At 41.7% G+C, this 22,982-nt stretch overlaps 1 protein-coding gene across 1 annotated transcript; it reads left to right on the forward strand.

Moving 5' to 3' along the window:
* Nucleotides 1–5,331: 5,331 nt before the first annotated feature.
* LOC309677025 (interferon-induced GTP-binding protein Mx-like) lies at nucleotides 5,332–22,937 on the forward strand (the record flags this gene model as incomplete). Its single annotated transcript, XM_082489695.1, has 13 exons — nucleotides 5,332–5,544; nucleotides 7,072–7,267; nucleotides 8,258–8,395; nucleotides 9,661–9,815; nucleotides 11,398–11,536; nucleotides 12,030–12,228; nucleotides 12,995–13,073; nucleotides 14,115–14,237; nucleotides 15,041–15,182; nucleotides 17,496–17,654; nucleotides 18,587–18,663; nucleotides 20,141–20,374; nucleotides 22,448–22,937. The coding sequence occupies 13 exons, from the start codon at nucleotides 5,332–5,334 to the stop codon at nucleotides 22,679–22,681; spliced, it is 2,088 nt and encodes a 695-aa protein (XP_082345821.1). The 3' UTR covers nucleotides 22,682–22,937.
* Between the last annotated feature and the right edge of the window lie 45 nt (nucleotides 22,938–22,982).

Raw genomic sequence — 22,982 nt, forward strand, 5'->3', positions numbered from 1 at the left:
GAGGTGTACATTTGGTCTAAAATTAGGGCTAATGATATTGATCTTTTGAGTGTGTTGAAAGGCTCGCTGTCGCAGGAGAAGAAAGGACCTCTTGCAGGGGTCATACCTGTGCTGAATGAGGAGTTCCTCCTGAGTGATTGTTGTTAGTTACGTTCTGAGGTAGCTTTTTATATCAAGTACATAAGCTATACTGTTCTCTAGTCATCACAAAAGGGTTGCAAAGGCTCGGTCAGGCCTATGTGGTGATTCCATGAGCTGAAAAGTTTGGTAGACTCAAGGCTTCTTCTGCACAAATAAACAAGGGATGATTTTTTGAGACACGTAAAGTGTCTGGACCTCAAAATTTACCAATTTACCTCATGATCTATGTCACGTAATGATCCCGCCAACTAGTGGATTTACCTTACATTTTGATATTCCTTTTTTAAAGTATAATCTGAATTTGCTTTGACAAATGCTTGGTCTTTCATCTTTTACATCATGTCCCATTTTCCTGTTCATTAAAATTAATTCAAAACATACACTACACTTCTGAGATTTGAATGAAACTCTGCTTAATATATTTTTAAACATCCTTTATTGCATAGTCATATTCTGTAGAACTGTATTGCCAGTGAAACATGCTGTTATAAATCATTACGTAAACGTGAAACCTGATTTCAATGCATTACACTAAAACATTTCCCAGTAACAGGGTGAAGATTTTATTTTGCTGATTCAGGAGAAAATAAAAGAACCAAAATCTTGACACTTGGAGAAAGGAAAACCCCCAATTTCTCCCTTCACAGCAAGGTGATACTGTCCAGAGCTCCTCTTTTCCTTCGAAACGTAGTCCTGTGGGTAAACAAAACCCCATAACTGAATCAATCACGTAGCAAAGGCACTGCTGAAAATTAATAAGCTAATGGGATAGGTCCCACTCAGATAGGTCTCCCGTATGCTTGAGTGCAAGAAAAGGGGTGGTGGCAGAGGCCAGGAGAGCTGGCAGCTGGTGTCCCCTGCCATGGCCCGTGCCAAGCGTCCATGTGGTGCTGGCTCTGTGTCACGGCCTGCCACCCGCCTGCAGCCAGGGCCCAGAAACAAGCCCTCTGAGTCACTGCTGGACAAGGAAGTAGGAGGAAAGGCTGGCTGTGATGAACACCGGGACTGCTCTTCGGTCAGACCCACGGACTAGAGTAAGGCAGTTTGAAACCTACTGAAACCGCCAGGAACCGAGAGCAGCTGATTGAGGCAGCAGCCAAAATATAAGAAAGAATAAGACAAATAAGGGCTGATCCTGCTCTGATCAGACTTGCAAAGCCCCTGACTGGACAAAACAAGTTGATTTTGCTTAACAGCTTAGAGCCTATAAAAACACAAAAAAAAATGAGGGCAGGAGAGCAAAGACAGCAGAAGAGGGAGCGTCCTGACCCAGTAACATCAAGAAAACAGCAGAATGACCTGAGAAACAGCTGAAGATCCTCAACTGCCCTGAAGCACAACACTGATAAATCACACTGTGTCTCTGTGCTTGCTTGTCACCCATGTTCAGCAACCTCAGCCATACCTTGCAGCCCCCGAGAGCCAAGACGCAGCCCGGGTGCGCGGTGGCACAGCTTTGTCACACTGTCTGACCTGGAAAGTGTCGCTGTGAGGTGGAAAAAATACTCCCTCTCCTGTGGAGGGGGCCCTCATCCACTTGCTTTTCTCCTGAAGGGACGCGGAGGCTGAAAGGGTCCCCCGGATGGTGCGGGGCCAGCACCCCCGGCGGGCAGCCCGGGTGGGAACGGGGCACAGCAGCTCACCCGGTCTCTGCCCGAGCCGGCTGGTTTCACCCTACAGGTGAGTGAGCTGACTCAGTGAGCTGATTTTGGGGGGAGGATATTGGGGAGGTTGTTGTTCACGGGCAACCTTTCCAAGTGCTTCTGCCCTTTGCCCCTGTCGCCCCTGGGCAGTACAGCTGAGCGAGGAGGCGGCCGGCTGTGCCTGCGCGGAGTTTCGTTTCTGTCATCCATGAAACAACAGGAGGAAAGTTTGCAGGTGTTTAAGGAAACGAAAGGAAAAAAAAAAACCCAGCACATTACATTATTACTTCCAGCGCTCTCATGAGGCCAGCCCTGTTTCATCTAGGAATTGGTTTCATTTCTCCTGATCTTCATCACAGTCTGTAGGTGGAGCCTGTAAATAAAAAAGCACCACGAGAAGTTGCAAAAAGTCACTGCTTCTTCTTGCTACAGGACAATACACAGGTAGAATTTTGTCTTTTCCTTCTTATAAAAATAATCCTACAATTTTTGATTGTTATCTTAACTCCTTTTAATAGTTGCATGTGAGAAGGCTGCATAAGTGTCTAAAGTAAATATGGTTAAACAAGGTTTCCAGGAATAGAGTTAGTTGTTTCCTGGGGTGGGGAAAACAAAAAGATATTTGTATAATTTCCTCTTTAAAGGGAGACGACTGAGAGACGGCATTTAAATTGGAACACATTTTTTTAATGTACGTGCTGTGTGGGGGCAGTGTTCAGCAGCACAGTGTAGCTGGCAGTTTTCCTGTGTAGCATCGTCAGCTTTGCATATCTTCATATTTTTTTCTGAGAAGACAGCTAGAATTAATAAACATACAGCCCAGAGACTGTGTGGATTACCCAAATATCCTGAAGTCACAGGCTATGTCAGGCAGAAATCCGTGCGATCCCCTGGCTGGACATAGAGTGAGTGAACAAATGCAAGAGCTGTGTGGATTCAGCGCTGCAGCTTTGTGCTTTGGGTTTGGTAGCAGATTTTGTTATTACCCCTCAAGCTGCAAAGCCGGGATCATTAGAAGGAAAATAAGGCAAATCCTCTTCAGGACCAACAGCAGGTTTGTGCTCCATAGGGGTGTGGTTGTGTGGCGCAGCACTTCGTGTTGTGCTGGGGGGGGGCGGAGAGGGGGAGTGCCGACACACGGACAGGCAAACATCTCAAGTTAAGGTTCAAGGAAGCCGATATTGTCCTGGTGACAGAGGCCACAGCAGCTCTGGTGAGGTGGTTGTTATTAGACTTTCGGTATCAGTACGTCATCCAGACGTCACGTTCTGCAGGTGGATTCTGGCCAGTTTCAGAACGACACTTTAAAATCGCAGCCCTTTTTTTCTTCTCCTTCTTTCTTCCTTTCATCCGATGTGGTGAAGGCTCAGCACATAAAGACATCACTATGCCTGAACAGCACAGTGAGGGGTTGCACTGACCTATCTAACCTTTTTCAGGTCCAGGTGGAAAAGAGCTGGATAGCCCCAGAAATCCACGCATGCTGATTTACTCCGCTGCTTGCTGTAGGTACCTTTGTTTGCCTGGGTATCTGTGTCTGCACGCTGTGGTCTACACTGCAGACCTAGCTAAAAACCCTTCTAGGTATGCAGTAAGACATAGCCCTTCCACTAAAATATTTCAGATTTGTCTTTTTTTTTTTTTTGTCAGGCTCCTTGACTATCAATTTCCCAGATGCCACAAGTTTATCTTCCCAGATCTTTCTTTTTCTTTTTGTTTTGTTTTTTCCAGGTGACCTTGCTATTTTTGCATTTCATCCTGTTCGTTATAATGACAGCTAAATCTTTCTGAAGGAAATACGTCCATGCTTAGGAGGCCGTGTGTTAAAACCAGTACATGAATAACTCTGAACACAGCCCAATGAATACTGATAATGTAAAAGGGACAGAAAATTGTTCCTCGATAATATTTGCATTAAATTAAAAATTTGTAGGAAGTGTTCATTCCACAAAATTGAAAGGCATGTAGAGAATGGGAGAGGTAATATGAGGGATTTTTGCTGGGGACATTGCTATCAGTAAATTATTTCCTGTAGCAATAGAATATCATAAACTAATCTGGTGGCTAGTGAATGTAGAATGTATGTTTGTTGCAGATAAAGCACTGAGTCCTCATTCAAGGAAGAAAAAACTTATAAATCATTAATAGAAAGAGAAAAAAGTTCATACTGAAATATTAAAGAAAGGGGAAGTGTGGAAAAAGATGAGAGAACTGTAAAATGAATACCTACAAATAAAGTATTTCAGCAATCTTTTATTGATGGTAAAAATTGAGAAGTTTCCCCATAGTCATGTATTTTTTTATTTTGCTAAAAGGAGACAGGAATATCTGTTAAAAAATTGTACTGCTTTATTAAAAAGAAAGACTGAATAGCAAGTGTGGAATTAATCTGTTTTTTTCTCAACTTGTTTTACACATTGAAAGTATAACTTACATTGTGCATCCTGCTTTGACATCTGCTCAAATTAGAAAACCTGTAAACTTAATTCAACTGAAAAATTAAAAGAACAGGAAGTTATGTGTTTCCCCTAATTCACTTTCCCAAGTGTGTGAGTTAAACAGATCTTGGTTTTGACAGGAGGAAGTTAAAAAAAATCTAGCTTTGAAAAAAGGCTGTTGGGGTTTTTTTCTTTAAATCATTCTCTCTGGAAACCACTTTCCCTGGAAAATGTCACATCAAAAGCCTCCAGTTTCTTCAGTCACCCATAGAAAACATCTCAACAAAATTTTTACATAAAGAAAAGCTGAACAAGAAAATAAAAGTCTCCCGCTTTTGACTTTTCTAACGTTGTGTCAAGCAAAGTCTGCTTTTTGGAGAGAGTTTTAAGCTGTAAAGGGAGGGACTGAGATACTGCGCTTCTAAAACAGGTGTAAGACTTGCCTCTGACAAATGTTTCCATCGCTGGAAAGGCAAATTGGCTGCTTAACAGACTATGGCTTGGTGTGTCCTACTCCCACTGCCAGCGGCTCACCCACGTATTCCCTCCCTGCGCAGACACACAGCCCTGTAATCCTGACCCCGGGTGCGGGATCTCTGCATTCGCACAGTCCCCGGCCATGCCCAGCAGCTGCTGTACTGACTGACGCTCTCAAAACACCTTTCAGCAAAATATTTCATTGAAGAAAACTGGCTTTTCGCAAAAACTGGTGTAACATATTCCCCCCATCCCCCCACCCCACCCCCCCCCAAAAAAAAGAAATAATTCTTGTTTACGCTGTGGCAACTTCTTTTTTTGGAAACACACAAAAAAAAAAAAAACCAAAACGTAAGAGAGGCAGGGAGAAGTGTTTCAAGTCTAACCTCTGGGGAGCAATTTTAATGATTTGAAAAGAGCTGTGGCACTTGATCTATACTGAGAGTTTGAATTAGTAAATAAAAGTCATGTTTGATTTTATCTGCTATGATCACTGTTGCAAGCTCAAATCACTCAGTGCCCCATGTTTGATTTCAGAAGCTGTATGAAAGAGTGGTTGGACCAGAGGGTAATCACTATTCAGTGAAGCACTTACAGACTATCTGCGTGGTAGGCCAAAAAATCAGCAGGCCATGAGTAATAAGAGTGTATCGTCCAAACGTTCCGAAAGAACCAAACTTGCTTATTCTGCATCACCTTCCTTACAACCGTCTTCAGAAGCTTTTGCAGTACCTCTCCCCCCAGACTTAGAAGATGAAGGTCTTCTGATGCCAGAGAACAGGACTGAGGGAAACCCCGACTATGAGCAGAAGGCATTGAAGAAACGTTATGGACAGCAGGACAAGGTAAGGCAGATACTAGAGGAGGGCATAGATCCTTCCCACTCTCACTCCTGTGTTTCACTTTGTGTCCCAAAATGAATTCCCTTGTCACTTTGGGCAATCTGCACTTGTTAGGTCCAAGCAGAGGAGTACTTCTGGCATCAGGACCAAACAGTCATTTGTGTAACTAGGAAGATAAGTACCTGCAATTAATCTGCAGGTATAAAAAATGCAGGTGTAGAAAATAGGATGGCAGAAGACAATTTAATGTGTAACAGCTATCTGTTTCATTGGTAAAAATTATCAAATGTTGAACAGGAATACTAAAGTCTGAGGTATTTTTTACTTGAGACTCCACTACCTTCAACAGAAATACAAAGAAAAGTTAATAATCTGTGTTGAATGTTTGACACTGAAAACAGATTGTTTTTAAGTCTGTGTCATAGTTAAAGAAGGTCTTGAGAATGGCTAGGAAATATTAGCTAGTAAATATCATAATGAAGATAGTGGGGGAGGTTACCAATAAGGTTTTAAAATACCTGCCTCCAGTAATGTGTGCTGTCTTTCCCATCCTGAAAGAAAAATCTGCTCTGTTTGATTACATCTGACTGATAGACATGTTTCCAGAGGTGACTTTCTTAGACAAAAGCGATGGTGGGAAACTTCAATTTTTCTTTTCGAAATATCAGGTATGAACGTGACTTGCCCATTAGGGTCTGTAAAATACTGGTGTTCTCAAAACTGCATTTCTAAATGCAGCAATCAGACTGGAACATGGAGAGAGGAACTGAGAGAAGAGACCAAGCTGATGCTTATACCCTTTAGCTGGACATATTTAACGGCAGGTGGACCAGTTTTGTGAAGGGCTGGAAAGTAGTCGGTGTGCTTTCATGACAATGGTGAGCCTGTGTTAATTCCTGGCATGCATGTCAAAACCAAAAAATGACAATAGTCAGTCATTTAAAACAAATCACTCATAGGCATCCCTTACTCTAGCCTAAAATGAGGCAAAGAAAGAAGAGCCATGGTGATCTAAAAGATTTTAGCCACCCATTAAGGACGCTACAGCAGAACGCCTTTGGTGTCTGTGCACAAACTAAATCTTCAAACTTCAAAACAAAGATTTAATAAGCTATTATGCACTAAATTCTCCTGTTACTGGGACTAGTTTTCATTGCATACACATACTTCAGTACACCTGTAGATGAGTGGAAGAAAATGGCAGTTATTAAAAAAAAATAAGTTAACAAAACACACTTAGTAATGAGGTCTCCTTTTATTCTTTACCTTCTCAGGAGAGCTTACAAAGTTTGGTATTTTATTAAGGATGGTCATTGAGCCAACCTCAACAGATTTGGTCCTATTTACAGATATCTGTATATAACATGGATGTGCAAGGATGCACAGTGATGTGAGGTACAGCTTGATGCCAGTACGTAAGGTTTACTAGAGAATGATGAGCTGGAAAAGATGCCTAAAAGGTGGTGGGTTTTTTTTGTGGAAATAACTTGTTTGAAAATTATGGAAAATTCATTGTAAGTTTAACTCCAGCAGGCAGCAGAACATACCTTGTACAACCAATATGAGGAAAAGATCCGACCCTGCATTGATCTCATTGACAGCCTGAGAGCTCTCGGAATTGAAAAAGACCTGGCTTTGCCTGCAATTGCAGTGATCGGAGACCAGAGCTCCGGGAAAAGCTCCGTCCTAGAAGCCCTGTCTGGTATTGCTCTTCCTAGGGGCAATGGTAAGAATTCACCTTCTTAGGTTTTCAGTTGAATTGAACTTTGATGAGATGGAAGGGCTTTTTTTTTTTCTCGCCCCCTTCCTCCCCCTTCTTTTTTTTTTTTTTTTTGTTGTCTAGGAGTGAATAACTCCATGGCTGATACTTTATCTAGATTGTGAGACTCCAGAGGCCTTCTCAGCTCTGGTTCCCAGTATAAGAAACGGGTGTCCAGGTGGGGCACTGCAAGGTAGCTCCAACAAGGCACATGTTCCGGGTGGTGAAGAGACCAGGAGTAAGAAGAGTATAGAGTAGAGTGCTTGTCCCAAACTGTGGACAAACTGAAAGGTAGCATCAGCTGACTCTGTGCATTTTCCAGCAAAGAGTAGTGCAGCAGATATTGGTTTCACATGGAACACTATTTTTGAAATTTGCTTTTGGGATTGGTTTGTGTTTTTCTTACAAGATTTTCTTACAGATACCTTTTAGTGGCAAAAAAAGGTACAAAGATCTTTACTTACAAACATGTGCCTTGGATATTATTTAAGTAAGAGAAGATTGATTGAAGACTTTGCAGCTCAAGAAAAATCACTTTTCAGCTCTATGTGTGTGTGTGTGTGTGTGTGTGTGTGTGTACACGCACACATATAAGTTCTGCAAGTTCTGTATGAGTTGACAATACCATCTAGTCTTTCAGGCTGGACTTGAGGAAAAGGTTTTCATAGGACGTAGGTGCAACACCAGAACAGGTCACCCAGACAGGTGCAAATCTCCATTCTTGGAGGTTTGCAAGACAAGACGTGGCTGGACAAAGCCATGGCTGACCTCATCTAGCGCCAGTGACAGTCCTGCTCTGAGGGGGAAGTCAGAGCGCCCTCTGGCAATGTCTCTTGGAACATTTCTGTGTCTCTGTGCAAAGTATTAGGCAGCCCTGCATATGCCACTCGGTCCGTGGCTGTGTATCATGAATAACAACTGCTGAGAGAGTTACCTCTGTCTTTGGAACTGCTGCAGGTATTGTTACTCGATGCCCCTTGGAACTTAAACTGAAAAGAATACCTGCTGCCCAACCATGGAAAGGGAAAATGTGCTACCGCAACATCGACGTACAACTCCAGGATGCCTCTGACGTGGAGAAAGCAATAAGAGAAGGTGAGTTGTAATGTATTCCCATCCTATTTAGCTTGCTCAGTCTCCTTTGAATCCTTTCTCCCCTTTTCTTAGGCTGAGCAGCAGTCCCCAGACTAACACAGGGATCGCAGCCACGAGTAACACCAAGAGCTGAATTCAGAGCAGAAGAAGGTGGGGTGGCATAACACAGGTCTCTCAAGAGGGTTGTGCTACTTACTACTTTGGTGGTGAAGATGATCCATGATGTCTGATAAAAGCTCAGGCTGTGTTCTCAGCTGGATGCTGTCTGCCTGGTTTGGGGAGGTTGTCTGTCAGATTGTAAACATGCCAAACCCTGAACGGTTCCTATCATCAGTCCAAAAGCTCAGGTAACGCTTGAGGAGCCTGTGGCCAGAAATCTTATGATCTTGGAGAAAATTGTAAGAAGGCAGAATGGAGGGCATATAGAGCTTCTGCCAGCTAGTGTGACCACAGCCCCAGTCATTGCCCTTCCCATGTCACAGCTTTGCTTTTATGGTATTTCATGTTGTGTAAGGAAACACTTTTCTTACCCAAAGGGCAGTAAGCACTTGCCCTAAATGTGAAAGTTGGATTGCCCTTATTTCCTTGACCAGCACAGCTCCACAGCATTGTTATTTGTCCTAATGTTTTTTCTTAGCTTTTCAATATATTATTTAGATATATTCAATATATCCTTCCAAAACTGGCAAGGCAAGTGGTACGAATTGATTAAACTGACTACAGAGCTGAAAAAATCTCACATGAGAATGACTACAGGATTTCCATGCTGTACTGTGTTGTTCACAGTTCAAGCATTATTGCCTTATAAGATCTGGGACAAATTAGTTGATCTCTCAACCTCTCTATCAAAATGTAAAGAATACAGAATAACACTTATTTATCTTTCAAGGCAGCCACGGATTAATTAATGCCTACAAAGTGTCTTGATGTTGAGGAAGCATTTGCTACAACTGACCAGTATCTTATCTGATCGCTTTCATTGTGGCTTATTTATATGTGTTTTGCCTGCATATATAAGAGTTTATAAGTATATGCTCTGTAAAAATATTGCAGTTCACATTCCAAAAGGACTCCACGTATCCACGTGTTGCGTAACAATGTCATTAGATTTTTGCATAAATGAATTTCCGTGTGTGGCTGGATCTGAAAAAAGACAGGCCTAAAAGAACGATAGGTGGTAGTAGGTACTTTTCAAAGTCACTGTGCTCAGCTTCGCTTTGTTGCATTGTTTGAAGATTGCATTCATTGCTCTTTTCTTCTTGCAGCCCAGAATGTTGTGGCTGGTACTAAAGGTGCCATCAGTGCAGAACTAATTTCCCTAGAAATTTGGTCCCAAGACGTCCCAGATCTGACACTAATTGATCTTCCTGGAATTGCCAGAGTGGCCGTGGGTGATCAGCCAAAAGACATTGGGGAACAGGTAAATCTCAGTCTCATATACCGACCTGTGCACAGGGTCACTTCTGTCACCTACCTCGTATGCGAGCCTTTGCTGTAGGGCGCTGCAGTTATCATGCTGGGCTTCTGAGCTACGCTAACAAACAAGCTTATTTTTCAGGCAAGGAATTGCCAATAGGAAGAGTGAGGTGCAGGGTCTCCTGTCTGCCCTGCCGTGCAGGAGGCAGCTGCCCACGCCAGCTGTGAAGGAGACACACAGGGGCTTTGACACAGCCTACCCATGGCAGCACGCAGTAACCCAGCCGTATGGACCCTGAACACAGTGCTGCCCCTGTGTCCCTTAGCTAGACCGCAGTCTGGAAGACAGATGCATCCCAAAATGAGTTGTCCCTTATAAGCTCTGTGGATGTATTTGTCAAAGGTGAATGGATCTGAGTTCTTGTAAGTTCTTCTGGAGCAAGGCAGCAAATTTGGCTTCTTACAGATTCATTGCTCAGTCATCCCTTACTTACAGAGCACATCAGAATCAGACCCGTCCTGGTCCTTCTCATCCCTTAAGGGATCCCAGCAGACCCTTTTTGAAATAAAGAGAATATGCATTAAAGTGGAGGAGGTCTCTACTTTTCCTCTGGCTGCTTTTAGAATTCTGGGGAATGCAAATAAAACTCACTTTGGACGAGGCCAGATGTGAAGGTGATGTGCAGGAGCTGGGTGCATTGTTTCTCCTAAAATACCTTTGATTAGGACTACCCCAAAGTAAACTAGACATATCAACAAAAATGAGACAAGATTGGATTGTCAAGGCTTTACTCTCTGGGAGAAGAGGAATTTCATTTCATAGTTATGTAGTAATCTTTCTACTATGTTCAGGACAAAGCAGCAGATGTGACATGATCCACACATTTCCATCTTCCTCAGCTGCCTGCATGCTTCAGAGATGGAGGCTATAGCATTGTAGCATGTCAGGAATTGGGATGGATGGGAAGTAGAAAATAGAGGCACCTTTACCAAAACTCAGCAAAAAAAGAGTTAACTTACTTCAGTACAAGCACAACAGACCTGCGTGAACCTTTTGCAATACAACACAAACTATGAGAAACTCTTTAGTTTGGCATTGAAACATAGAAACAATGCCAACTAGGTGTCATGTGTGACTTAAAAAAAAAATAAATACTCCACTGAAATACAAGCCAAAGACATTTTCTCTCCTTTCAGAGACATGAATCTGAGATTTATCATCATAATCTAGCTTGCTTTCTTACCGTAAGTGTGTACCTAGACATCAGAAATTGTTAAATGTGTTATTTATGAAATATCTTCCATATTTCCACAACGAAAGATTATATGCATGAGACCTTTCAGGACAGGCATAACAACAGTCTGGTCTCATTCACGCTAGATGTTTGGATTAATCTTCACATAGGAAAAGAGGCTGCATTCTTCTGCTGACCCATTTCCATACCATCCTTTAGCATGTAATACTATCCTCAGTATATGTGACATTTAATGTCATCAGTCAGTGGCTCATATTGCTAGAAATGGCCACATCCTACATTCAAGCATCTGATTTCACTGAACTTCATTACTGCTGTATTGCATTGCAGATCAAAACACTGCTTAAAAAAACCATTGGCTGCAAAGAGACACTCAATTTGGTAGTGGTGCCATGTAATGTGGATATTGCAACAACAGAAGCACTGAAAATGGCTCAAGAGGTGGATCCCACTGGAGAAAGGACACTAGGTGAGAAATTTTTTAAGTTGAAGAGAAGTGAAAATCTTTCTTTCCGTGAAGGTCTGTTTTTTTTGTATTCCACACCAGATCTGTGAAATTAGCTACTAGAAGAAGGAAAAAAAAAAAGAAAGCAGCTTCAATAAACTATTTACAAAGCTTGAGGTGGTCCAGTAGCTCTAAGAATCCCTCAATTTTGAGTCTTGCTGGCATGTTACAAATAATTGGAAATTGAAAATCTCAGAGTTAATGGCGGTAAAGCTTTGCTGCTGCCTGTTAAAAAAAGTTTGCAAGGCAAAAGGCATGGTGGGAGGCCAACTGTAGCGCAAGTTTTACAGCACAAAGCCCAGGGATCTTTGTAGGAGAGAAAAGAACAAACGAAGAGAACTTGCTTTATTAAAACACAGCACAACACATTCCTGCTGTGGTGGCGCAGTGTCCTACTGCACCTCCCCTACCTTTAACTCCTGCCTTCAACTAAATTTCTCTTTGGGTAACTTCGCAGGGATCCTCACAAAACCTGACCTGGTGGACAGAGGAACCGAAGAGTCTATCATTAACATAATACGAAACCTAGTCGTCCCCCTCAAAAAAGGTTACATGATCGTGAAGTGTCGTGGGCAGCAGGACATCCACAACAGACTGGCCTTGGCCGCTGCAATCGAACAGGAGAGAAAATTCTTTGAGACTCACAAACATTTCAGGTACTTCTCATGGAAAGGACCTCATTGAAGACATATTAAAGTCACTTCAAAGCTTCCTGTTGACTTACTGAGATTTAAATTAGGGTCACAAAGAGGTATTAATTATACTCGCTATTTCTCATTGCCCATGTAGTGTTGCATTCCAGTAAGCCAGAGGAATTTTATATGTCAAACAAACTTTTAAAATGTATTTTAGATGCAAGTTCAATATATATCTCTCCTTAAACCTGGGAGAAGTGCAATGAACTTCAGAAGTTCAGGATAGTCCCAAAGAATTCAAATTAAGTATCTGTGCACTTCAAGTCAAGCACTGACTTATTTCTATTCACTGGAAAACACGGTAAAACTCAGCATGAGAAAGGATACTGCCTGGGGTGACGGCACAGATTTCCCCAGAATATGACTCAGCAGCAAATCAATCATAATATAGGGAATGGCAGGTGAAAAGGGTTTTGAATCAGTGTACTTCACACATGCAGAAATAATGCAGCAGCACATTAATCTGCTGTTAGAATTTGCTATTTTCGGATTCTTCTCTCTTTCCCTTTGCTTAGCCAGTAGCAGGAGCTGTCAAACAACTCTTGCATAAAAGCCATGGTGCCCAGAGAGTCCTGGGCTGCTGCCACACCTGTACTAGCACTCCCAAGAGCGCCCTTACTTTACTCAATTTGTGTAGTAGAACTAGTGAAAACAGCAGAGCATCAGTGCTCTCTCCTTGCCCCGCACACGCGGTCTATCTAAACCAAACTTTTCCTCTTTTTTGCAGCATTCTTCTGGAAGAAAGAAGGGCGACTATTCCTCATCTGGCAGAGAAGCTCACAAATGAACTTGTGAAACATATTATTGTAAGTAACAGAGGTGCCATACTAAGCTGTGTGTATTAGTTGCTGTCTAAAAGTAAGTTCAGCCCTTCAACCTTGGATTGCACTTGATTGCAATTGGATTGGATGTTTACATGCATAAATAGTACTCAATTATCTTTCAATCCAGCAATCTGAGAACAAATTGAACTGAGAGTTAGAGGTAAAGAAACCCATGCTCCGTCCTCAGATTTGCCTTTAAGATGAAGACTGGCAATAGGCAAATCATTTCATCTACTTGTGACCCAGAACTCCTGCCTTTTCAATGGCAGCCGTTGTGTTTCTTTTTGTTTCCAAAGAGTATTGGTCGGCTGGGTGACAAGTTACTACAATGAGCTTACAAAAACAAAATATTGTCTATTTAACTGAAAATGTCTTCAAAATCTCAAGTAAGATCTAACTGTTTTATTATATTACTATGCTAATATAAGTATATTGTATATATATATAGTATATATATAAGTGTATATATATTGTATAAGTATATTGGGGTTTTAATTTTATATACATATATCTGTAAGTAATATATCTTACTCCATTAAGGGAAAATGCTAAAATGCAGGGAACCTCTAAATTCAGTCCTGAAGGAGAAAAAAAAAAAAGTATTTATGTAACTTTACATAAAAGAAGCAACTAAACAGCCATGTTCAATCAGGTATTTATCAGGAATGGAGGGGTCAGCCCATTCGCCGTATCACCACCTCCCTGGCACAACCTGTCAGGACATAATTTTTGGCTTGCTGTAGGTGAAATGTTGCCCTAGACTGCAGCCACTCTGCCCACCTAGCAGTGAGGTCCAGCCTGATATCTCAGGGACACGCTAGTCCTTGCCTTCTCTCAATGAAGGCCATATTCGCACTTCCGTGCTATCCCACTATCATGCGTGGGATGCAAGGACAGCGAGCTCTTGGACTCCTAAGAGCAGCAAAGATCATGTGCAGATCACTTTTAGAGGTATTTTGTTTTCCTTCCAAAACCAGAGATGTTCAACCTACCTAAATGTCCTTCTTTATTGTCTACCCCCAGAAAACTTTGCCAACACTGGAGAACCAAGTACGTGAGGTGCTCCAAAAAACGTTACAGGATCTACAAAAGTATAGAAGAGGCGCACCCAGCACAGAGTCAGAGAAGCTGATTTTCCTCACAGATGTAAGTGTCAATATTGTTTTGGTCACAGAGCAGAACGAACAGGTAAATGTAGGAGAAAGACCACCTAAAGTTAGCAAACCATTGGCATGGACCACCAGGAAGCTTGTAGTATCTGTCACTGATGTATTTTGAGAGTAACATACGTACACAAACCTCTGGCAGGAATACATCATACCTGCAAAGATGAGGGACCACAGGAACATGGCCCCTTCTAGCAATTTTTCTCCTGTGATTATGTAAAAAGAAAAGTGAATAACAACTTGGTTGATTGGTCAAAATCAAGCATCTCAGAGGGAAAACTTACACTCCTGCCTGCTTGACATTTTGAAGGGTTTCCATTGTTTACAGCATTCATAAGATCAAATGCATTCCTGATATCAAAACATGGTTTGCAAGTCCATCTAAGTGTCTCATCTAGGGGAGCTAATCCCTCACAGTAAGCTTTTGGCAGGCCAGCAGAGGTGCTTATGAAGGCTCATCAGCGTTCAAAGACCTCATACAAGACTAGTCAATTAGAATTCAGCACATGGTTCTAAGAGTCCACAGGAAAACAAAACCAAAACAAAACCAAATCAAGAAAAAAAAAAAGAGTATCAAGTTTGTTGTCCTCTAGCTGTGCTGGTTTTAAAAAAAAAATAAAACACACGGGAGCTAAGAGCATGAAAGATGTAAGGAAGAACGTTTTCAGTGAACCATGTCCCTGCTTTAACATCAAATAACTGCAGATTTATTTAACATATGCAAGTTAGTCTGAAGAAATGAAACTTAACTACATTGCTTGCTTGTTCTTTAATTCATTACAGTTGATCAAACTCTTTAATCAAGACATCTCTCAGGTAATACGTGGAGAGGAGCAGTTGTTTGGAAATGAAATCAGACTATTTACAAAAATCCGCAGAGAGTTTCGAACATGGGAAGTGACTCTCCTAGAGTGTGCTGCAAAGGGTAAGCATAGAAAACCATCACTTGCAGCTGACGTGAGATTCCATTCCTTTGCTTTTAAATCATGACACAGCATCGTCAATGTGTTGTTTGCAAGAAAGTATAAAAAAAGAAGCTAGGAGCATTCATCTGTTGTAGTGTTAGGCAAGTTATGCTTTGGTCTTGGGGACAAAGACCCAGCTTGCATTAAATGCTGTCATTACGGAGAGATCAGTGGATGCCTCTTCTTCCAGCAAAGCAATAAGACCATGACTGTGGGTCCTGGCACAGAATTGGTAGGTGGTTCTCTAAAACATTCTTCTAAATAACAGCAAAAACCCAACAGCAATAATAACACTAATTATTAGTATTATTATTGTTATTTCTATTTCTATAAATATATTTATACATTATTACTAATAATAGCCGTATATTTAAACTATATAATAAATTTGTATTGTTGTTGCTGCTGCTGTTGTTGTTGTAATTATTATTATAATGTTTTGGAATTTTGGTCTGTTTTGTTCTGCTTTAGCTCTGGTTTAAGGTGTGGAGAAAGCAATTCTGAGTCCGAAATAACCTCAGCCTTGGAAAGAGTACTCCTTTTTGTGTCACCCACCTTGCTAATTGCTTAACCAAACTCAATTGTAAACTGAAGCATAGGGTGACACATGCAGACTGAACTGCTGTACACTCAACATCTTTTGCAGCACCTTTTTCACATCTTTCAGAGACCCCATCGTGTGCTTTTAGAGGTGAAATAACATCAAGTCCAGTCAAGCAGTAGCTCTTGAAACAAGTTCTTTTAGACTTTGATGCACATCCATGTCAACATCCTTAGAGACTCTAAAATGATAGGTACAAATAGACTGCAAAGGTGCCCTCAGCCAGAGACAAACATATGTATATATATGCATACATGTGAAGAGAGACAGATAGACATTGGTGTATGTCAATGTCTCTTGTGTCCTATCCATGAAGTACCAAGCCAATCAACATGATTTTATGGAGAGGAATAAAATAGTAAGACAATGAAGGCATGAAGAAATAGATGTAAAAACAGCAGAAAGCACTAGCAGAAGGATGCAGCTTTTTCAGAGGACAAAAAGCAACTGAATTGCAGGAGATATGCAAGACATTGCATGGCAGCTGAACTACAGTGGGGAATCCTCTGGGCACTTTCAGGTTATCCCCATTGATTTAAACTAATACCTTTGGCTTCACGATAGGATCAGGGTAGCAGCACACAGCAGCTCTTACAACAGCACAGCTCCTGCTGACAACGTGCTCCTCCAAAATTATGTGTACATATGCTCAGGTGAAGTATTTACATGTGCTACAGAGTAAATTCACTTACATAGCTTGAAAAGTAGAGGTATCTTTAGTGAGCCTTTCCTCGATGGAAAGCATTGTTATCAGCCACCGATAGGATTTCTGAAGGTACAACATTGCATGTCAGATGATTCTGTTTAACTTCAGATTTCTTATGATAAATGAAGGTATTAAAAATAGCAGATACTTTGAAAACTTGAAGTCTTGAACTTTCTGTTGGAAAGCTGATAGATGTTCTTGTGGCCATATTACAGCTTTGTACAACCTTAACTGTACAGGTATGTTTTCAGACTCTAAAACCAGATACTCCACATCTACTTCTGTCTTTTCTTTTCTTTATTTTTTTTTTTTGTTACTATCCAGCCATGGACTCAAATATCTGAATGTTAGAATTTAATGCATTCATGCCTTGACTTCTACCTCCATGTGTGCACTTGATCCATGATTCACAAATTTGACCACAAAACGGGGCAATATCGAAACCTTTCAAAACACTTAGAAACACATCTTTGCCTGAATATATAAACCAACTCAAAGGGATATACCTCATTTAAGATGGAAAATTCTTGTAATGTCAACAAAGAAATATTGACTGTGGTATCTTAAATAAAAATAGCTAGTCAACGGCAGTTTCCCTGGAATAAGACTGGTTAGTGAGTTTGGGGGTTTGTTTTGTTCTGGGTTTTTTAAAACTCAGAAGTGACTGGTAACAGCCACTTCTGTGAGGGTAGCAATTCCAAGAAGAACCAGTATTTTTGAGCCCTGTCATAATTTCTGGATTGCTTTCTGTCAGTTAGATGCTTGATCCAACATGTGAGGTGGCTCGTTCACTGAGTGATAAGGTGCGTTAGCTCAGTTCTGCAGCAACAGTATTTCTTGAAAGATTGTTTCAGTATTTGTTCTTCTCAAGGGCATTTAAAAGAAGAGAAATAGACTCCCTTCTTAAATCTGAAATTCATAAATTGAGTGATTTAGGAGTAAAGCAATGTTATTTTACTATTACAGTTAAAAAAAATGTACCCAGTAAAGTATGGAAATATGAAGACCAGTACCGTGGACGGGAGTTCCCAGGCTTTACCAATTACAGGACATTTGAGGACATTATAAAAGAGCAAATCGTAGAACTGGAGGAGCCAGCCATTGAGATACTGAACAACGTGATCGGTATGTCTCGCAGGCCACATGAGGCTGTCGCGGGAGAGACACTGGTGTGCCTGACAATTTTTTTTCCAGGATAAGCCAACGTTCTCACCGCTGAAGCAAGAGTTCCAGCCAGGATACTTCAGAACAGGGAAGTGAATCTGATTCAGCCTGGGGGCTTGCTTCTTCTCTAGAGCCTCCAATCTCTACGCATGGTCTCCAATGTTTGTTAATACTTTTCCCAGTTGCTGGGGGAAGGGAGTTAGAAAGTAACTACAATAAACAACACAGTAAAGAAATGGCATAGTAGAAGTGCCTGGTGCCAACCAAGCAGTTTGGTATTCCCAAGCCCGGGGAGTGGCATTCACAAACCTGAACTGGAAACCCAGCTTCTCTGCCAATTCTTTGCATGACATCGTATGTATTACACAGTGACTGCTGAGGGTGGGGGAAAGGGTATATAATTCACCCCAGTAAAAAACACCAAAGTAAAGAGTATGTCACGATCCTGTCTCTCCTGTGTTTGCCTTAGAAGGCAGCTACAGTGTCTGTGCCAGACTCGGTGCTCTGTATTATACGTGCTAGCCCCTCTTCCTGGGGACGCCACTCAGAGGGCAAGATGCAGATGTGCGAACGTGGCCAAGTAATGACACATCCGGTCAAACACAACTGTAAGCACAGAAATTGCTTTATCAAAGAAATCTCAGTGATATTATATCTCTCAGGTGGTAAGTGGTCACAGGAGGTCTTTAATGCTCACACTCTCAGACCTAGAAATCTAAATTCCTACTTTGTATTAGTTTTAAAGGCATAGAGGCATAGTGCATCAGTACAGCTGGTCAGGTATTTCTGGATGAATACAGAAAATGAGTGGTTTTCACAAGTCCTCTATTAACAATAGCATAAAAACCTCACTTGCTTGCTGACTTTATTTTGTCTGTCTGTTCTTCCCTTAGGCCTTGTTGAAGAGAAATTTATGGAGCTCACCAAAAAGCATTTTGCTAATTTTCACAATCTAAACAGAGCTGCTAAGGTGAGAGACTACCTGTAAACTGAGATAAGACAAGAGCAAGATGCAATGGCACTTGTAAATACAGCCATGCTTACAGTACCTATCCCATTGTATTACGCTTATGCAAGCATGGAATTTCTTGCAAGCCTACAGTTTTTATAAAATAAGGAAGAGCTTGAAAACAATACCATGTTTATAATAGCACTAATGAAAGCGCCTTTTGCCTTTCAGTACAACTTTGACAAGATCTAAAACATACATTCCTCATTCATTCTGGTCACACTCTTGATGCATACAACATAATGCAAAGGAAACCTGGTATGGTTGCCCTGAAGAGTTTATAACCCATTTCAAATTTAAGTCCTGCAGTGATTTGTAGGCATGTGGGTAGCCTCAGAGCACTAAACACTGCTTTTCTCCTCTGAAAGGCAAGCCAGGGCATTAGCCAGTGCATCAATCTCACCTTTGACAAAAGGGAGCAGGAGCAGACAAGCCAAAAATCATTCAGCTATGAGAGAGTTAGAAGATGACTGTTCACAATTTGGATAGTTGCATGTTTTTTGGGGTGGAGTTAAATGATATGGATGTCATTGAAGACCTTTTCTCAGAAAGAGCTTTGAGGAAGAGATGAGAAGCAATACTGGACACTCGTGGGTACTGCTTAAAAAGGAAACTCAAAGGCAAATGTGAGTGAAATAGGTGGTTCGCTATTTGACTTGCATGGCCAAACCCTACTGAGCTCCCAGGACAACAGAGAGCAAGCAAAGAAACTATTTCATCCAAATACAACAGTGTTTAGGGAGGGTCTTTAGGCATAACATAGTGAGAGGAATGAAAATGGAGGAAGTTCTGGTAGACACTGAAGATGAGAAAAAAGATGGGATGCTTTCTTAAGGATGCTAGGAAAGCATTTTAAGAGAATTTGAGGATGACTGAGGGAACTTTGCTGCCCCCCCAGACTTTTAGGTGGAAGTATCAAAAAGGCCAGAAACCATCAGATTACTGCAATAATAATGCCAGGCAGTGAAGGGTTTCACAGGGTTGGTTTGCTGACAACAAATAAGAGTCTGCAGTTTTTGAGAAGGGCAGGAGGGTCAATGGAGTTCACATCAGTGCCTACCGTCACTGCCTACTGCGAGAGGGAGACAAACAAAATGCATGCAAAAACCGAGGACAGGCTGAACTCACGACTGGCCATTGCTGTTTGTTCCTGTCAACCTTGTATTTTCCTTCGGGTTCCAAGCACCAGATTTTGACTGATCCCACTCACGTTAAGGAGGGGACAAAACCTGCCATGTTTTTCTGCTCTTTCACAGCAGACGAACCAGAATCTAAAGCATTACTCTGTTTCTAAGATCTGGTCTGGGATTAGACAGTGCTGCAGCAAGGACTGTTGAACACTGTGCCCACCTTGCCGTTCCCTGGGAACACCACTAAGCACCAGCACCTTTGCAAAGGAAACAAATGTCTGAGAACCTGTTGTTCTTTTCTTTCCTAGATCAAAATTGAAGACATTAGAGAGAAACAAGCAGTGGAGGCTGAAAAACACATCCGGACCCAGTTCAAAATGGAGAGAATCGTATACTGCCAGGATGACGCTTACATTAAAGATTTACAGTCTATTAAGGAAGAAAATGCTGGCAATGATAAACAGCTGAAGGTTGGATCTGTTTCGAATCAAGAGCCCTCCTTTGTCCAGGAGATGGTTTCTCACACGAAGGCCTATTTCAATGTGAGTTTACAGACTACGATACGGCAGTTCTTCTGCACTCTGAATGCTATAGCGTATACCCCTTGTCCAGATCTCGCGGTAGTCAATATAAGCCTTTCATCAATTACTATAATAGTACTAATAGTACTATAGTAGCCAGAGAGGTATAAGGGTCTCATCCAGGTACACATTCAGCTTCTATACGAATTAATTGGAGCTTCGGACCAGTGATGAAAATACCAGAACAACGCTGGTCTGACGGCCTCTCACTGGGGAGAAGCAGTTGCACATTGAGGGGTCTGGTGATTAGAAAAGCCTGCAGGCTGTTAAAATGACAGCTGGCTGCTAAGCTACCTGTTAGCTACCCTCCAGCCTGGCGTGGCTCCCCTCGCTCCGGCAATACACCGCCAGCAGGTGAGTCCTCACCCTCCTCCAGCCTCTCATGGAGAAGAGGGTGACTCCCTGGTGCCTACAAAGCCCCACATCAGTACAATGTTCTCTTGTTGGCTTTCCTATGGGGACAACTGTTGGCTGGGGAGAAGGGCAGTCACCAGCATGGAGGAGAGGATAGCATGGGAAAGAGCCCTTGGCTCTGTAATTAGAAGTTATTAATATTCAGTTGATGGCAAATCCCTCTCTCCAGCAAAGGAAGGAACAGTCCTAGGATTGCTTTCCCCACTGCTAGCTCATCTCACGGTTTGCAAATGACACTGGTTTCCATAAGCTTAACAACATTATGTACAGCATTTGCCGCAGCATCTGAGAGCTCGGGTCAGCCTCAAGCCCCTCTGAATATTCCTGCTGGCAGCAGAAAGTGGTGTCAGCAGCTTGCAGTCAGATCCTAAACTAAAGTGGCAGGAGGAGCAATACTAAAACGTTGAGTGAAAACGGATTCAGCTATCTGTAGAGATCAGAGTGCGTACGCTGTATTGCAGATAGCTCCATAGAAGTTAAGTCTCTGAAGACAAATGGGATGTTTCAACAAAGGGTCATGTTAAAGAAAGACAACAAAGAGAATATGCAGTATCAGGATTTGCTTTTTATCTTTGTTTCGTAAAACTCCCTCAGACAGCAACAAGTTCAATATTAATGATGCGATAAGGTAGGTAGCAGCTCACCTTGAATTTCAATAACAAGGTTTTGACAAACTCCTGCAACTAAATGTTCAGGCTGATGGAGAGAAAACCATCGGCTTTCAGAGAACAAGAGACAAAGGCAGAACTGCGTAAGCTCTTCCCTCCTGCCTCGCTATACTGTCTGCTATAACACAAAAGTCTTAGATGACAGTTATAGATTTTTGTAAATGCCCTAAGCGCCATTTTCAACAATAAAAAATGCCAGGGCATCATATCTCCATAGGACTTATGCACGGCCAAATACACTTTGAATGAGATGGAAGCTCTTAAGTGTCCATGGACTTTGAAAATGGCATGCGTGAATCTGTGTCACCTACGGCAGGACTGTTAAGAATCTGGGTAGAGTTTGGCTCCAGAAAAACACCCATATTTATGGCACCTACACTCCTTCCCGCCATGGTCAGTAGTACCTCGAGAACAAGTAGGCTCAGTATGTGCTTTAGCCGACTCAGCCAAATTATGTGCTATTGATTAGATCTCTGCGAACCAGAAAGAAAAACTAAACATCTGGTCTTAGGTACTTTTCATCTTGAGCTCTGACCCATCCTTGTAAATGAAAGATTTGCAGCCACTGAGCTCCAGAGGTACCTAAGGCCAAGTCTTCCTACTGCCACTTTCAAGCACTAATAGTCAGGTATGTTCTTGTATAACTCTTACTAATGACAGCTGGCAGAGCTAAGCAGGGAACAGCCTGCTTTGGGTTTAGTTCAATGAGGGAAAAAAGCCACAGCTGACATTCCCATAACTCTGAATTTTTAAATCTTTAGGCACAAAGGAGACTAATGGCAAACATTTTTTAGTTCCTAGAAGGTCTCACTTCTTGAACAGTAACTCCATAGTAACTCAATATGACATTTTAAAAATATGCTGTCACTTCTTACCATATTATCTATAGCCCCTTGAGGTTTTAGTTCTTTTTGGGAAACAAGTCTTCTGCCTTTTTTCCCCCCTCTTGCAGGGAGCAAGTAAACGCCTCTGCAATCAGATACCTCTGATCATCCTGTCTTCTGCCCTTCATGACTTCGGGGATAGCTTGCAGACCACAATGTTGCATCTTTTGCAAGAAAAAGACAAGTTAAACCATCTACTTCAGGAGGACAGTGAAGCTGCTAAGCACAGGAGCTACCTCAGTCAACGAGTTAATCGTCTCACCAAAGCCTGCCAATACCTGAGAGACTTCACCTTGGTGTAATTTCTTCATTTTTCAGAAGTATTTTTCTACTTGTTTTCTAGCATTATTGGAGAACCTTGCAAAATCCGCTAAAAATGTAATGTCCGCACAGACCTTTAATACTCATTTCCAGTGTTCAGTTTTGCTTTATTTTCCATAATCAGTTGTAGACAAACACTTGTCCTTGTGTAAAGTGGTGATTAAATAAATGTTATCTCATTTTTAAACATTCACTTTATGAACTCTGTGCAATCGTTGAAATAATTATTAAAAAGCTAGAGCGCTGAGGGTTGTGTTTTGTTGTTTTATTTGGTTTGGGGTT

Source organism: Vanellus vanellus, assembly GCF_965231255.1.
Source record: "Vanellus vanellus genome assembly, chromosome: 1".
NCBI lineage: Eukaryota > Metazoa > Chordata > Aves > Charadriiformes > Charadriidae > Vanellus > Vanellus vanellus.